Genomic DNA, 14,651 nt, shown 5'->3' with positions numbered 1-14,651 from the left:
ATTTTCTCTTAATATCAATCACTGTTGCAACCCCAAAAATTTCCCCACAATTAATTACTCCTCAATATATTTCAACCAATTAATATAATTATTTTTTTTAAAAAAGGAGATTTGTTGAATAGATATAAAAACAAAAGAAATGTTCTTCCTTCCTGCTACCACCTTAATCCCTCGGGAAAGTGTACTCAAACCTAAAGCAGTTAGCACAAAGTAATTGTTCTACCAAATTCACTTCTAAATATTTCTTGCTTGGCTGCCTTTAATTCACTACTGGGCAGGATTAAGCAAATGATTCAAAGTTTCAGAACCCAATATTTAAGAAATATAAACTTATATGCATGCATGCAAGCTATTTTCCTTAATGTAATGTAATCTGCTTTTGGGGAAGAATGCTTACATTATCTTTTGATTCAGATCTCTATGTTCCATTCCATTTCCTTCAACTGTCCTGTTTTCCATTGACCTGTTCATTCAAGGTTCAGGGCCCTTTCTTTTCTAAATAAGCTTACATCTCATTTATCATGCTAATTTAAATATAATCATGTTTTACTATCCATTCAATTGTAGATTCTTCCTTATGTGTTAAAAAAGTTTTGACTTTTAACATGTGTGTGAAATAGTAAACATAATGCAAAATTGATTTCAGTAACAAATATTATTGAATAAAAATTTAAAATTGAAATATTATTAGTAATTCCATTTTCTATCTTACTCTTGGCCCCCTTTGACTATAGTTATTTAGTATGACATTTCTCTTTTATTTTTTTTTAGCAAATTTGTGACTAAAGAGATCAGAATACTGAACCTGAACCTGTCTTTTGGTGTGACTTCAGAGAATTCACTGAAAACATCTTATTAATCCCAGTTCTTTCTGGTATTAATAGACCCTTCATAAAAGATTTCTACTGCTTTCTCCTTTGAACCTTTATTAGTTATTGACTCTACTATTAATGTTATCAACTCTGATACATCTCCAGAGACACTGAACTAAAGGACTCCATGGACTGTCCCTCTTCTCTGGGCAAATTCCTTAAAGGATTTAATTAGAAGAGAAAGAGCTTTAAGAACACAGTATTAGAATGACTCAGAAGTGCATGATGTTTTTATTCAATATGAATAAAATACTCATCTGTCTACAAAAATGCATGGGTTTTCACTAAGTTCAAGGACTTACATGGAATCTACTCTATATTCTAAGTAAGTGCAATTTTTTGAAGAAATGTTGATGTGAGGGACTTGGGGTGGAAATTTGGCAATAACTAGACCTAGTTAGACTTTTTAAATGAAACAAATGACTATGACTTTTTCTCTTGTTGCAGTCACATTGGTGTGCATAGTGGTGAATGGTATTTTCATTGCCATAAGCAGCTGTTTTTCAGCACGAATAGCATATAAGAATTTAAGAGTTGGAACAATTGACTCCATGGAAAGATTATTCATTTATAAAAGTCATTCACATTTCTAATTATACTCCAAACTAGACTTTGTCTTAAGATTATAAAAAAGGTACTGTCTTGAAAGAGTATTTATCTTTTGATTCAGTAAGAAGTGAGAAAATAGTTTTCAATATAGAAAAATAAAGCCAAAAGCTCCAATGATAGTCTTCTCATATGACTAACTTTAATCTATTAAGTTATTAAAACTATGAATAAAGATACTGGATGATTCAGAATTTTATTTTAAGATATAATGTATATGGGATACTTTACAGAATCATCCATTATAAAGTGACATCTCTGCAAAGAGTTTAGAAAAATATTAAGACTAGGTTAAGGAAAATAATCAGACAATTCAACATGCTATTGATTTCAGAATAATGCTTTAGTGTTGTGGTTTTGACTGGAGAGAAATAACAATATTTTCAGACAAAATATAAATGGAAAATGCATCATCTCTTTTACTCTTTCTCTTCCCATTGAAATGTCAATGGAAATGAAATAACAATAATAAGAACATAACAGCAATAATTATTTTATGTTGTTTTATAGTGCTTACAATGTGCTAACTCTGTATTCCATCCCTTTATTAAAAAAGGCATGTATTTATTTAGAATACTTTCCAATACAGAAAGGACTCCAAAATTTTATTTTTCATAAATTGTCTATAGTACTGATCAGAACACCTTGAATCATGATCTTACATTTCTTTGTTTTTTGTTTCCTTTCAAATGTAATTATTTTAATCTTTTATGAGAACAAATTAGATTCATCAAGTGGGGGTGTTTGGGAAATTTTAGAAGAGTACTGCCCCCTCAATTTTAAAAGTTGATTTTTTCCAAAAGAAACTAATATGCTCATATAATTTAAAATGAGGAAATTCATTGCCTAAAAGGAATCCAGTGGAAGGTCTTTTATATACTAAAATATTAAAGTAAATTTTTGCAGTAGTAAAAATTAGAAACAAGATAACTATCTATTTTGGGGGAATACTTAAATATGACCATATGCTTATGATAATGAAAAACATAAATATATGGAATTTAGAAAATCTTGAGAAGATTTCTTAATGAATTTAAGCAAACAGAACAAAAAAATGATTTCCCTTAATAATGACAAATATATGAATGAAAAATTATTTGGCAAAAAAGGAACAACAAAATGTTAATGCAATTTAATTATTACAATGAAACTTCTCATAGAAATACCTAAAAGAATGAGTTTCCTTCCCTTTATTACCTAGAAGAACAACTATGGGTAAGGCATATTTCATAGACTGTCAAATATAGGGGGTCAAATTCAATCTTCACAATATTGAAAAATGAAGGGTCAATAAAATATTGCTTCATTCTTATTTCTATAGGTAAACATCTAAGTGCTCCAACTAAAGAAAAAAATCAACTTTTATAGATTATATTAAAATTTACAAAGAAAACAAGCATCATTTCATCTTTCCCTTCACTCTTTACAAAATCTCTGTGAAACAGGTAATACTTCACTATTATGACCAGCATTTTGGTCAGGAAATTGATACTTATAAAGTTAAAACAAATTGTCCTGAGAGAAGGAAAGGGCCAGATGCCAAAATTGAATTCTAGGCTCTCCTAACCAGAAGTCTCATGCTGGACCAATAAACACTTTGCTCTCCCTCCTACCCCACCAAAAACAAAAAAAGAAAAAAAAACAACATATGGAAAACAAGAACAATGTAACTGAGTTTATCCTGCTGGGGCTTACCCAGAATTCTCAAATGCAAAAAGTATTATTTGTCATATTCTCAATTATCTACATTTTAACCATGGTGGGAAATATTCTGATTATTATAACAATTACTGAAAGCAAGAGCTTGAGTTCTCCGATGTACTTGTTTCTTGCCTTCTTGTCTTTCATGGATGCTACCTATTCAACTGTTATTGTCCCTAAAATGACCCTAGACATGCTCTTTGAAAAGAAAACCATTTCTTTCCAAGCCTGCATGGTCCAGCTCTTCTTGGAACATCTATTTGGTGGTGCTGAAGTTTTCCTCCTCATGGTTATGGCCTATGATCGCTATGTAGCTATCTGTAAACCATTGCATTACTTAATCATTATGAGATGGCGTATATGTATTCTGCTCTTGGTGGTGTCCTGGGTTGGTGGATTCATGCATTCTTTTGTTCAGCTCCTTTTTGTTTTTAGGCTTCCATTCTGTGGACCCAATGTAATTGATCATTTCCTGTGTGACATGTACCCTTTATTGGAACTTTCCTGTACAAATACCTATGTAATTGGCTTCTCAGTGGTTGCTAATGGGGGAGCGATATGCACAATTGTCTTTTTACTTTTGCTTATCTCATATGGAGTCATTCTACACTCATTGAAGACTCAAAGTCTGGAAGGGCGACGAAAAGCCCTTTCTACTTGCATCTCCCACATCATAGTTGTTGTCTTATTCTTTGTTCCTTGTATTTGCATGTATGTTAGACCTGTCTGTACCTTCCCTATTGATAAATCTATAACTGTTTTTTATACTATCATCACTCCTATGCTGAACCCTTTGATCTATACCTTCAGAAACACAGAAATGAAAAATGCCATGAGGAAGCTTTGGAACAGAAACAAGATGTCTAGCAGTAAGGCAATGAATGCTTTGTCCAAGCAATGATGCTACACTAAGAAAATGATAGAATGCTAAATTCCTTGAACATTTTTTTGAGACTAAGAAAGAGGTTGATGAATATGTGAAGAAAAGGTAACCTTTCTTTCATTAGCATTAGATATCCCATTCTGTGGTTGATGTTGTTGCAACTATTTCTTTCAGAGCATAATAATTTGATGCAAAATGCTATCCACATGCAGATAGTGAATTGTTGGATTGAATGCCCACTGAAATAGATTTGTTCTATTTGGTTTTTTTTACTTTTTTTGTAATATGTTTCATTTAGAAATATGCTTTGCCTAACGTCATATGTGCAATGGACAATGCACTTCTTGACTTCTCAAATTTTGGAGACAGGCACATGGAAGGAGATATTTTGGAATTAAAAAAATATTTTTTAAAAGGGTGACAAAGTTCATTAGAAAAATATCAATTCTCTCTAATTAAGTGACATTTTTAAGAACAATTGGTTATTCCAGCAAAGATGTAAAGATCATGTGTTTTTTTTTGTAAAATTGGTCAATCTTGTACTTCACCTTATTTTATTTGTGACATCAATGGATATTCTAGGGAAGAAAGAAATTTCCTTTCAGCTTGAAGTTATTACTACTCCAAGTACTCATTAAAAGACAAATAGCATCACTTATAATATTTATCTTTATTACCATAATATTGTATCTCAGGTTTTATAATATGTTGTAAAATATGAGAGTTTAGTGGTATTATGTGTTGTATCTAGGGAAAATAATTTCTATCCAAAACATGCAAAAAAGCCTGTAGGTGCTCTGATGTTTTAGTCAAATAAAATATTCCAATTGCTATAAATAATAATAAAAATAATGATGATACTATTAAAATGATTTTGTATTTCTTATCTTTTTTTTTAAAAGAGGTAAGATGCCATAGCATAATGGATAAAATATTGGTCCTATTATATAAATGAAGAAGACAAATAAAATCTCCTAATATATGAATTATTAACATTCTTTCACCCTTTATAATTTTGTTATTGTTATTAATAATGGCAACAGAATTTCAATTTTTCTTATTGGATTTTCACAGAAATATTCACAGAACAAGATGTCATAAAGGTATTTTTTGTTTTAATTTTTTTGATATCCTACAGATTATGTTACAATTATATGACATAATTATTTTTAAGAGTTGCAGACAAATACCTTAAGTATAAATCCATCACCTCATCTTCAGTATGCACCTGTGTGTATACTGTGAAGATGTGAAGATGAAGAAGTTTATATAAGTTGGCCTATTCTCATAAAATGTTGACCCTGTTGTCCAGGTTTCTATACTTGGAAAGCTTTGTGTTCCATGATACTAAAATATCATGAGTATTTGAAGTGAAAGTATCTACAACAAATTTATAATCAATTGTTTTATGGATCAAAGTTATTAGTGATTGTGCTCAAGTCTTCACTTGATCTCATACGATTTAAAACTTCCTCCAAGAATGTTGAAATCTCTTTTTCAACTGTTTTCCCCTTCAGTTATGTTGTATATTTCAGGCCACGAGAACAATTATAAATGAAATTTTTTTTGAGGATTGTCATTTACCCTGAACTTGGTTTAGCCCATCTGCCAGACACCGTTTTACCAGGCTGTGGCTACTACACATACTACATTTTATTGGAGCCACAAAGGAAATTAGGTGAAAAGTAAACATCAAAGGTAGAAGAGCAGGCCTGAAAAAGGGACAGCAGGTCCTCAACTGAGCTGTAAGTTCTCCCTAAACATTCTATGTCTACCCCAAGCATGTGAAATCTTCCCCCAGAAGGAGTGGATAACAACAATTTGCTCCAGTGGCAATGAGGTTGCTGAAGCAGGCACTGTGGATTGCTTAGAGCATGTTGAAATTTCAAAGAGGACAAGGTCACCCACTGTATCCCTGACCATCACTAGTAATCCTGACTTTTATCTTGCCAGTGGACTTTGATGACCCTAGAAGAGAGCAGGAAGTTTACAACTTTGTGCTACTCTACCTGGGTTTTTCATACATGCCATTTATTTAAAAGCTGCTCTGTTGAGTTTCACTGTTGCCTTAGTACTCTCACAAGATCTTCATTGATTATAAAATCTAGATATCCAAAGTCCAGGAATTATCATCTTTTGTGGTTGATCTTTTCTGTGCCAATAATATGTGCATAGAGCTAAGATCTTGATAAGAAGATAATGATAATACTGAAAATGAACATAATAATAGCTAACATTTGTATAGTACTTTTTAAAAATTCTACTTACTAAGCACTTCACAACTATTATCTCATTCGAGCCTCACAAGAACCCTGTGAGGTCAGTGCTCTTCATATCCCAATTTTACATATGGGGAAACTCTGGAAAAAAGACATATGCAGAATGAAACAGCTGATAAGTGTCTAAGGTCAGATATAAGTAATTTCTTCCTGATCCTATACACTATGCCCATTAACTGCCCTAACAAAATCATTATTTTATTTGCCATTGTATTTATTATTCTTATGTAGTTATATCTTATCTTCAAAAGACCATGCTTTAATTCCTTGAGGGTATTGTATGATTCTTTTTGTGAATGGTTTGAGGATTGACCATTCAATAAAATAGAGGTCTTTTACTGGTACTTTAAAAAATCTTAGCTTATACACAAGATATTTGGGTAACATATCAATTTTGTCTTTTACTTTTTCCTACAAAGATATTCTACATATTATTTTCCTGTTTCACACTTCCTTAATTTTGCCACTTAATTACTCCTCAGTTGAAGTTCACTTTTCAAACATTTTCTACCTACCACATACCTTTCCATTATACTTTTACTACTTTCCATTTTGTTTTTTTTAATAGAGGATATTCCATAATTTATCATCATAGACCTTTACCAGGATAATATTTGTGTTAAATAGATGAATTTGTAAAGTAGGCAATACGTTAGGATTGTTGGGAACATTGTGTGACTCCTCCAAACATTTTAAACTTGATCTATTTCTTCTACTCAATTCTGGTCCCAACTATTGCAAATTGGCTGTAACCTACTCAAAATCTCAATCTCTCTCTCTTTCTCTTTCTTTCTCTTTCTTTCTCTCTCTCTCTCTCTCTCTCTCTCTCTCTCTCTCTCTCTCTCTCTCTCTCTCTCTCTCTTTCTTTCTCTCTCTCTCTCTCTCTCTCTCTCTCTCTCTCTCTCTCTCTCTCTCTCTCTCTCTCTCTTTCTTTCTCCCATATATACATTTTCATTTTAAATACATATATAGAACTTTAGAATTGATAATTAGATTGATAATTAAACTACATGTATCATTTAAATATTTGTAGAAGACTATATATATATATTCTCTAATTACATGTTTGATTATAATGTTCATTTGATTTCCTCAACTTCTTAAAATGGGGATTGTTTTATATTTTGTATGTATATTCCACTCACTTCACAAAGTACAGTTCATCTCACACTGGAGGAAGATGGAATTTTTCCTTATCCATTAGAATTGTCTCAGATTGTCAAGCTGAATTAAGTAAACAAGTCTTTCACAGTTAATTATTATTACAACATTTTTCTTACTGTGTTTAATGTTATATTGGTCTAGCTCACTTCACTTTGCACCAATTCATATGAGCCTTTCCTGTTTTTTATGAAACCGTTCTATACTATAACATTCAATTTTGGAGATTAACAGACATTAGACATCTCCTCAATTGCCAATTCTTTGACAACAAAAAAAAATAAATGCTATAAGTACTTTAACATATAATTTTCCCTTTTCTTTCATCTCTTTGAGTAAAAACCTTTTGGTGGCATTCTTGAATAAAAGGATATGCAGTTTTACAACTCTATGGGCAAAATTTCAAATGTTTCTCTGCAATGATTAGGTCCTTTCACAAATCCACTAACAGAACATGTGTTCCTATTTTTCCAAATCTCCTCTAGCTTTTATCACTTTCCTTTTCTGTCATTTTAGCCAATCTGATACGTATAAGATGGACCCTCAGGATTGCTTAAATTTGCATTTATCTAATAAAAATGATTTAGAGCATTTATTCATGTGACTATTAATAGCCTTGATTTCTTTTTCTGAAAACTACTTGTTCATATACTTTGTCAATCCCTCGTTTGGGGAATGGCATCTTTTTTTCTTAAATTTTTGACTTAGCTTCTTCTATCTTTGAGATGTTAAACTTTTATCAGAGAAATAACATAATTTCTTCAAACCTACTCTGAGGTACCACCTTACACCTATCAGACTGGCCAATATGGCAGCAAAAAAAGTGATAAATATTGGAGAAGGTGTGGCAAAATAGGGGCACTGATACACTAATTACTGAGTTGAGAATTGATCCAACAATTCTGAAGGGCAATTTGGAATTATCCCTAAAGAACTGTAAAGGAATGCCTACCCTTTGACCCAGCCATAGCACTATTGGTTTTGTATGTCAAAGAGATAATAAGAAAAAATAATAGTACAAAAATATTCATAGCTGTGCTTTGTGGGGAAAAATTTAGAAAATGAGGAAGTGTTCATTGATTGGGGATGACTGAATAAATTGTGGTATCTGATGGTGATAGAATATTATTCTGCTAAAAGGAATAATGAACTGGAGGAATTCAATGTGAACTGGAACAAACTCCAGGAACTGATGCATACTGAAAGAAGCACAATCAGGAGAACATTGTACACAGAGTCGGATGCATTATAGCAAAATGGAATGTAAATAGACTTTTCTAATAGCAGTAATGCAATGACCCAGGACAATCCAGAGGAACTTATGTGAAAAAGTGTTAGCCATATCCAGATAAAGAACTGTGGGAGCAGAAATGCAGAAGAAAAATATAGATTCAATCACATGGTTCGAAAGGGATATGATAAGGGTTTTGATGTTAAAAGATCACTCTGCTGAAAATATAAATAACATGAAACATGAGCAATGATACATTTTTACCCCAATGGAACTGCTTGTCAGCTCTGGGAGGGGATATCAAATGGGGTGGGGAGAAATAATGATCATATAACTCTGAAAAATATTCTAAATAAAATAAAATATCAATCATATACTCCACTCTTCTTTTCACTAGGATAAACCTGCTTCATTCTTTTAATTGATTCTTGATTTCATATGCTATGACATTTTTGTACCCTGACATTATACATGTCACTATTACCTGTATTGAAATATATGATGACTCAATGGCCCATTGTTCCCAATCCTGCTTTTCAATCAGTGCTATGAGAACCTCTGTGGAAGGAGGCCTACAGCTTTTGTATTACCTGCTATTAAGCAGATACACCTACCTGTGATGTTTTACCTCTACTTGTTAAACATTACATACAAAATACTGGGGAGGAAATGAGATCCAATAGCCCAAACTATTTTCTTGACTTACATTGTCTTTATCTCCTTACAAAAGTTACCAATAAAAGTTGTCTCCATCTGGACTCTCTTGCTCATCTCCCATGATCAGTCCATCAATGAGTAAGGACAAATGCAGAATCAAAGAATTTTCCTTTTAATACCTGTATTTGTGTTGAGTTAATAAGTAGAATTAAGGATTCCAGGTAATGCATGCCACATAATATTAAAGGGAATTTATTATAGGATAAAAATACAGCTCTTCCTCTCTTTCAGCATCTTCAGTATGCAGTTGCTATATTTCCCTTTGCTTTGCCTGTTAACTGGTTTTAAAAAAGTAAACAAATATTCTTATCACTGCTCTTAAGAGTTTGAAGACTTCATTCTCCCCCTTATTTGTACATTATACAATAAAATTTTAACACTTCATGAAGAAGAAACCATTTTATAAAGAATCTCTTTATTCGATTTTGCCCCCAATTTGGATATTTTTATGATTCAATCACTTCAGAGTCAGAAAATGAAGCTTTTTTTATATTTACATCTCCATCATTGGGTAGTAGCCTTTATGTTAGCATGCATGTTTGAATACATGTAGGTCCATGAATATATATGTATATATATATATAGATATATTAATAAACAAATATGTGCAAACCCCCAAAACATGAAAGATAACATTGAAAACTCTGACAGAGAAAGGAAATGAATCCTGAATATATGGGGAAAATATTTAAAAATAAAAATAAAGGAAAAAAAGAGAAAGAAAAAAGAAAGAAAGCTTTGACACAGATTTTTTGGGCAGACATAGTGTTGATACAGTCTATAATCTAGGACAGTGAAGGTGAACCATTTAGAAACTGAGTGCCAGGTCTTATCCCCATGCCACCTCTTTGACTGAATGCTATGCCTGCCCCCCCACAGAGACTAAGTGCCAAGCCCCACCCCCACCCAGATATAGTACCATATCTCATCTTTCTCTACCTTCCCTTGATCCAGCTCCTTAGCCAAGGCAGGGAAAAGAGAAGAACTCCCATTGGGCTGTGTAAAAATAGACTCGAACTCTGGACTTCAATCCACACAAGCCCTTGATCCACTTCTCCAAAATGCTTTGTAATCTCATGGAATTCTCAGGTGGGCCAAGATTGAGAAGGGATTTAACTTGATTGCAAAGGCTTTTGTGGTCTCTTTTGGACTTCTGTTTTGGAGCAGACATGGCTCTTTCCATAATGTAGGTGAGGTCTTGTCTAGGCCTCTCTGGCCTAGGCAGTGTTTCTTATTCTGTATTTTCTTTAATCCTTAATCTTCAATAAACTTCTAAAAATATAATACTCCTTGCAGAGAGAAACTAATTTCTACCTGCTTCAGTCTCCCCCAAATTTTAATCTTTACAGCTGCTGGGTGGAGGGATATGTGATGTGAAAAAATGTCATCAGGCATAATGGAGAGGTGGAAGGAAGTAGCCCTGCCCATGTTCCTCTGCTTCCTAATAACAAACTCAGATGATAGGGTATGGGAAGGGGAGGGTGGCTGTGTGCCCACAGAGAGTGCTCTGCATGCCATCTTTGGGATCCATGCCTAGGTTCATCATCACTGGTCTAAGATAATGATGCTTACCAGTGACAAGTGGAGAAAGAAGACTAGGAAAAGCTAAGGTGAAGGCTTAAAATAGACATTTTTCCCTCCTTCATAAATAGCTTGTGAAAATTTAATCTAAAAATAAATTGATAGTAGGACTCTTAGGTTCTCAAAATCACCAAAACCAACCAGCAAGGGCTCTAAGTCAAATTTAAAGCTGAAACATAAATTTTTTGGGGAAAAAAATCTTCTTGTAAGGTCTATAACACAAACCCTGTTCAAAAAATAGGTTCCATTTTCTCATTGTGACTTTTCATGTTTTCTTACTCTTTACCACTTTTAAACTATATATATATATATATATATATATATATATATAATTTTAAGAACACATTCTCAAGTACATTTCAAGTAATCTGAAGTGGATTTGATTTAGAAGACCCAGGGTCTAGTCATGATACATATCCTTGGTAGCTTTCTTATCTTAAGCAGGTCATTTCAACCTGCTGGGGCTTATTTCCTTTATGTACAAAATTATAGGGGAGGGAAAGTGGAAACAAAATTCAATTAGATTCACTGCCAGGTAATGTTCATTCTTAGCTTTCATTTTGACTATAGTTTGGAGATTGCCTGTGTAGACTGTGTTGTAACAATACCACCTAGTGGGCATTGTCATTAGGATATGACACTCCATATTGCCATGAGGGGTAGGTGTGATGTGAACAGATTTAATCCCACTCTTGTCAGCTGGTTGGCCAAAAAAAAAGGAAGTATTGGAGGTAGGAATTGCCTTGAGGACAGCTTAAAATAAATCCAAAGAACAGAAAAAAATGCAATGTGAAAACTATATTCGTATTACTAGTTGTTTTTTTTTTTTACTTTCCAAATGAAAGGATGAAATTGCTTCCTTTGTATTCTGCTCTATAAAGGTAGAAACATGATTATTTTGAGTCTCAGTGGGTGGTGTGATTGATACAACACAGATTTCAATGCTTTAGATTAATGCCCCTGGATCTTACAAAGAAGACTTTCATTTGAGGAATGTAAAGAACTTTAGGCTACTAGACTGAACATTTGAACAAATCACTTTGCTCTTCATACCTCATTTTCCTCATATGACAACTGGTCATAGTAATATATGGGTTACTCAAGCCAGAGGGTACTTATGGAGAATAGCGATAAAAGGAAAAACACTTTACAAACTTTTAATTTCAGTGCCAAAGTATACTGGGGGAAGTGACACTGAAGTAATTTTGGTTTTTTATGCCCCACTAATTACCTATGTAAAATGCAAAATGACTCAGTTTCCTCTTCCAAAAAATGATATCAACCTGAATGCTATCCAATGCCCCTTCAGCTTGTTCTCCTTTGGCTGTCTCTATGGTATTTCTAGGAACCTCATGAATCCACAAAATCAGGTTAGCCCTATTTCCTCATCAGTATTGTTTTCTTGTAAACCCCTGCTGATTGGAGGACAGAGCATGGAAATCTGGACAGAATTAAAGAAGGTGCCCACACCATCCATTTCTTTAATTCCCATCCAAATCCACTCCTTTGAAATCCACAGCCACATTCTGGATACCTTATCTTTTTCCACTCTCTTTTCAATTTAATTGTGTGTGTATGTGTATGTGTGTGTCTGTTCCTTGACGGCAAATAATCTCTTTTTTCATATTTATTCCCACATCACTTTTTTCAACTTTTTAATTGTTTATTTGGGTTTATATTTGGGGGTTTGAGTTTTATAAGATTACTCACAAAAAACAAATAATTGGGAAATGTTTTGTATAACCCACTTTGAATCACCTGCTAGCACTGGGAGGGTGAAGGGAAGGGAGAGAGGAAGATAAGTTCGATCATATAACTTGGGAAAACTTGGATGGAAATTTGTTTTTACATGTAATTTGTAAAAAAAAAATAAAAAAATTTCAAAAAAGTAATTAACAACAATAACAACAAAGAAATGTGGAAGGAATTGGAGACCTTAGTATAGAACAGACTGGTTACAATGAGGAGATCCAGAATTTAGTCCTATTCTTTTTTTTTTATAAACATTGTTTTCATTTGGTCAATTTCAAACATTATTCATAAGATACAAAAAATAATTTTCTTTTTCTCCCTCCCCTCCTGCCACCCCCCATAGCTGATGCACAATTCCATTGGGTATTATATGTGTCCTTCATCATAACCTATTTCCATGTTGTTGGTATTTGCACTAGCATGTTCATTCAGAGTCTATATCCCCAATCATATCCCTTTGGCCCCTATAGTCAAGCAGTTGCCTTTCATTGGTGGTTTTATTCCCAAAGTTTTTTCTCTGCTTGTGGATATGCCCACATCACTCATTACATTTCCTAGTATATACAGAGAAATAAACACTTTTGTCTTTACCTTAAAAATTCCATTTCACAAATTTAACCATATACTAAAATCACTAGAAAGAAAAAGATCAGAAAAATTATTAATGTATCTGAAATGAATAGTTAATAAAATCAAAATGACCATCTAGTGTCTCTTGGAAAACATATTTTCAATGAGTAATCCAAACTCTTGGAAATAAGAATAGTAAATAACTTTAGTTTCCCAAAGTTTTCTGAGGATTTCTTGGTATATCTTATCTTTGACTACCAGGTAAGAATATTCATCATGAACATCATCACTGGGTTTTTTTTAAAGGTACAACAATGGTCATTTTTATTTTCTGTATGTTTTAAAATAATAAAAAAGTATTATTATAGTAGCATGAAGGGGATTTATGGATAGAGTGCTAAACCTAGAGTTAGAAAGACCTGAGTTCAAATGTGACCTCAAATATTTAATTGCTATGTGACTTGGGGAATTATCTGAGCATCTCATTTGAAATACTGCCTGTTGTTAAACTTCTGGGTATTATGTTTTAAGAAGGACATTGATGAACTGGAAAGTATCCAGAAAGGAGAAAGAAACCAACATATTTTCCATATATTTGATAATGCCATTTAATTATTTGAGACCTATTAGTTTATGTCCTTTATTGATTTATTTTTTAAGGAATTATTTTTGATCTTGGGAATTTATTTAAATTATCTATCAGAGAAATAAAATCCTTTTTTGAGAAGAGTAATAGAGCAATCTCCATTCAAGTGCTTCTTTTCTTATCTTAGATATATTAATATTATATAGAAGCTAATCAATTTCTTGTTTCTTATATTTATATATGCCTGTAATTGACTCAATTCATTGCCTATGTACACACAAACATACAATGTACACATAGGTACTATATGTGATATGCATATTAAACATATACATGTTTTTTGTAATTCCCTCAATCCTTTGTGTGACAAGGAAAGTATGAAAGATATATGATTTGACTTTCTTTAATGATATGATCTTTTTAACACTATATTTCTGGATTAATTTTAAATATATCATGGAATATGCTATAAATTATTTATATAAATCTAATTCCTGCCAAATTTCCTTTTAGTAATAAATGGTGTTCTTATTAAATCAGAAGTTCTTTCCTAAGTTTTAAGCTTATCTCAAAATTTGTTATTAAGTATAATATATTCAAAAGGAAGATTACTATACAGGTAGGTTTGGTGGAAATTGGGGTGTTGGAGAATCCCAGAATGAACATGCCAAGTATTTGAGTTTCATGGAATCATGGGTCTATTACAGCTGAG

General features: G+C 32.7%; 1 protein-coding gene across 1 annotated transcript; it reads left to right on the top strand.

The window, feature by feature from the left end:
* The first annotated feature begins 3,123 nt into the window (after positions 1-3,123).
* LOC100019409 (olfactory receptor 4A47-like) lies at positions 3,124-4,080 on the top strand. Its single transcript, XM_007497643.2, has one exon. The coding sequence runs from the start codon at positions 3,127-3,129 to the stop codon at positions 4,078-4,080; it is 954 nt and encodes a 317-aa protein (XP_007497705.2). The 5' UTR covers positions 3,124-3,126.
* The last annotated feature ends 10,571 nt before the right edge of the window (positions 4,081-14,651 follow it).

Source organism: Monodelphis domestica, chromosome 6, assembly GCF_027887165.1.
Source record: "Monodelphis domestica isolate mMonDom1 chromosome 6, mMonDom1.pri, whole genome shotgun sequence".
NCBI lineage: Eukaryota > Metazoa > Chordata > Mammalia > Didelphimorphia > Didelphidae > Monodelphis > Monodelphis domestica.
Note: the sequence above shows the minus strand (reverse complement) of the source record. Positions and strands in the feature narration are given on the sequence as shown.

What these genes read in the sequence shown, in the direction of transcription:
- LOC100019409 (XM_007497643.2), top strand. Translation starts at nt 3,127, where the DNA reads ATGGAAAACAAGAACAATGTAACTGAGTTTATCCTGCTGGGGCTTACC.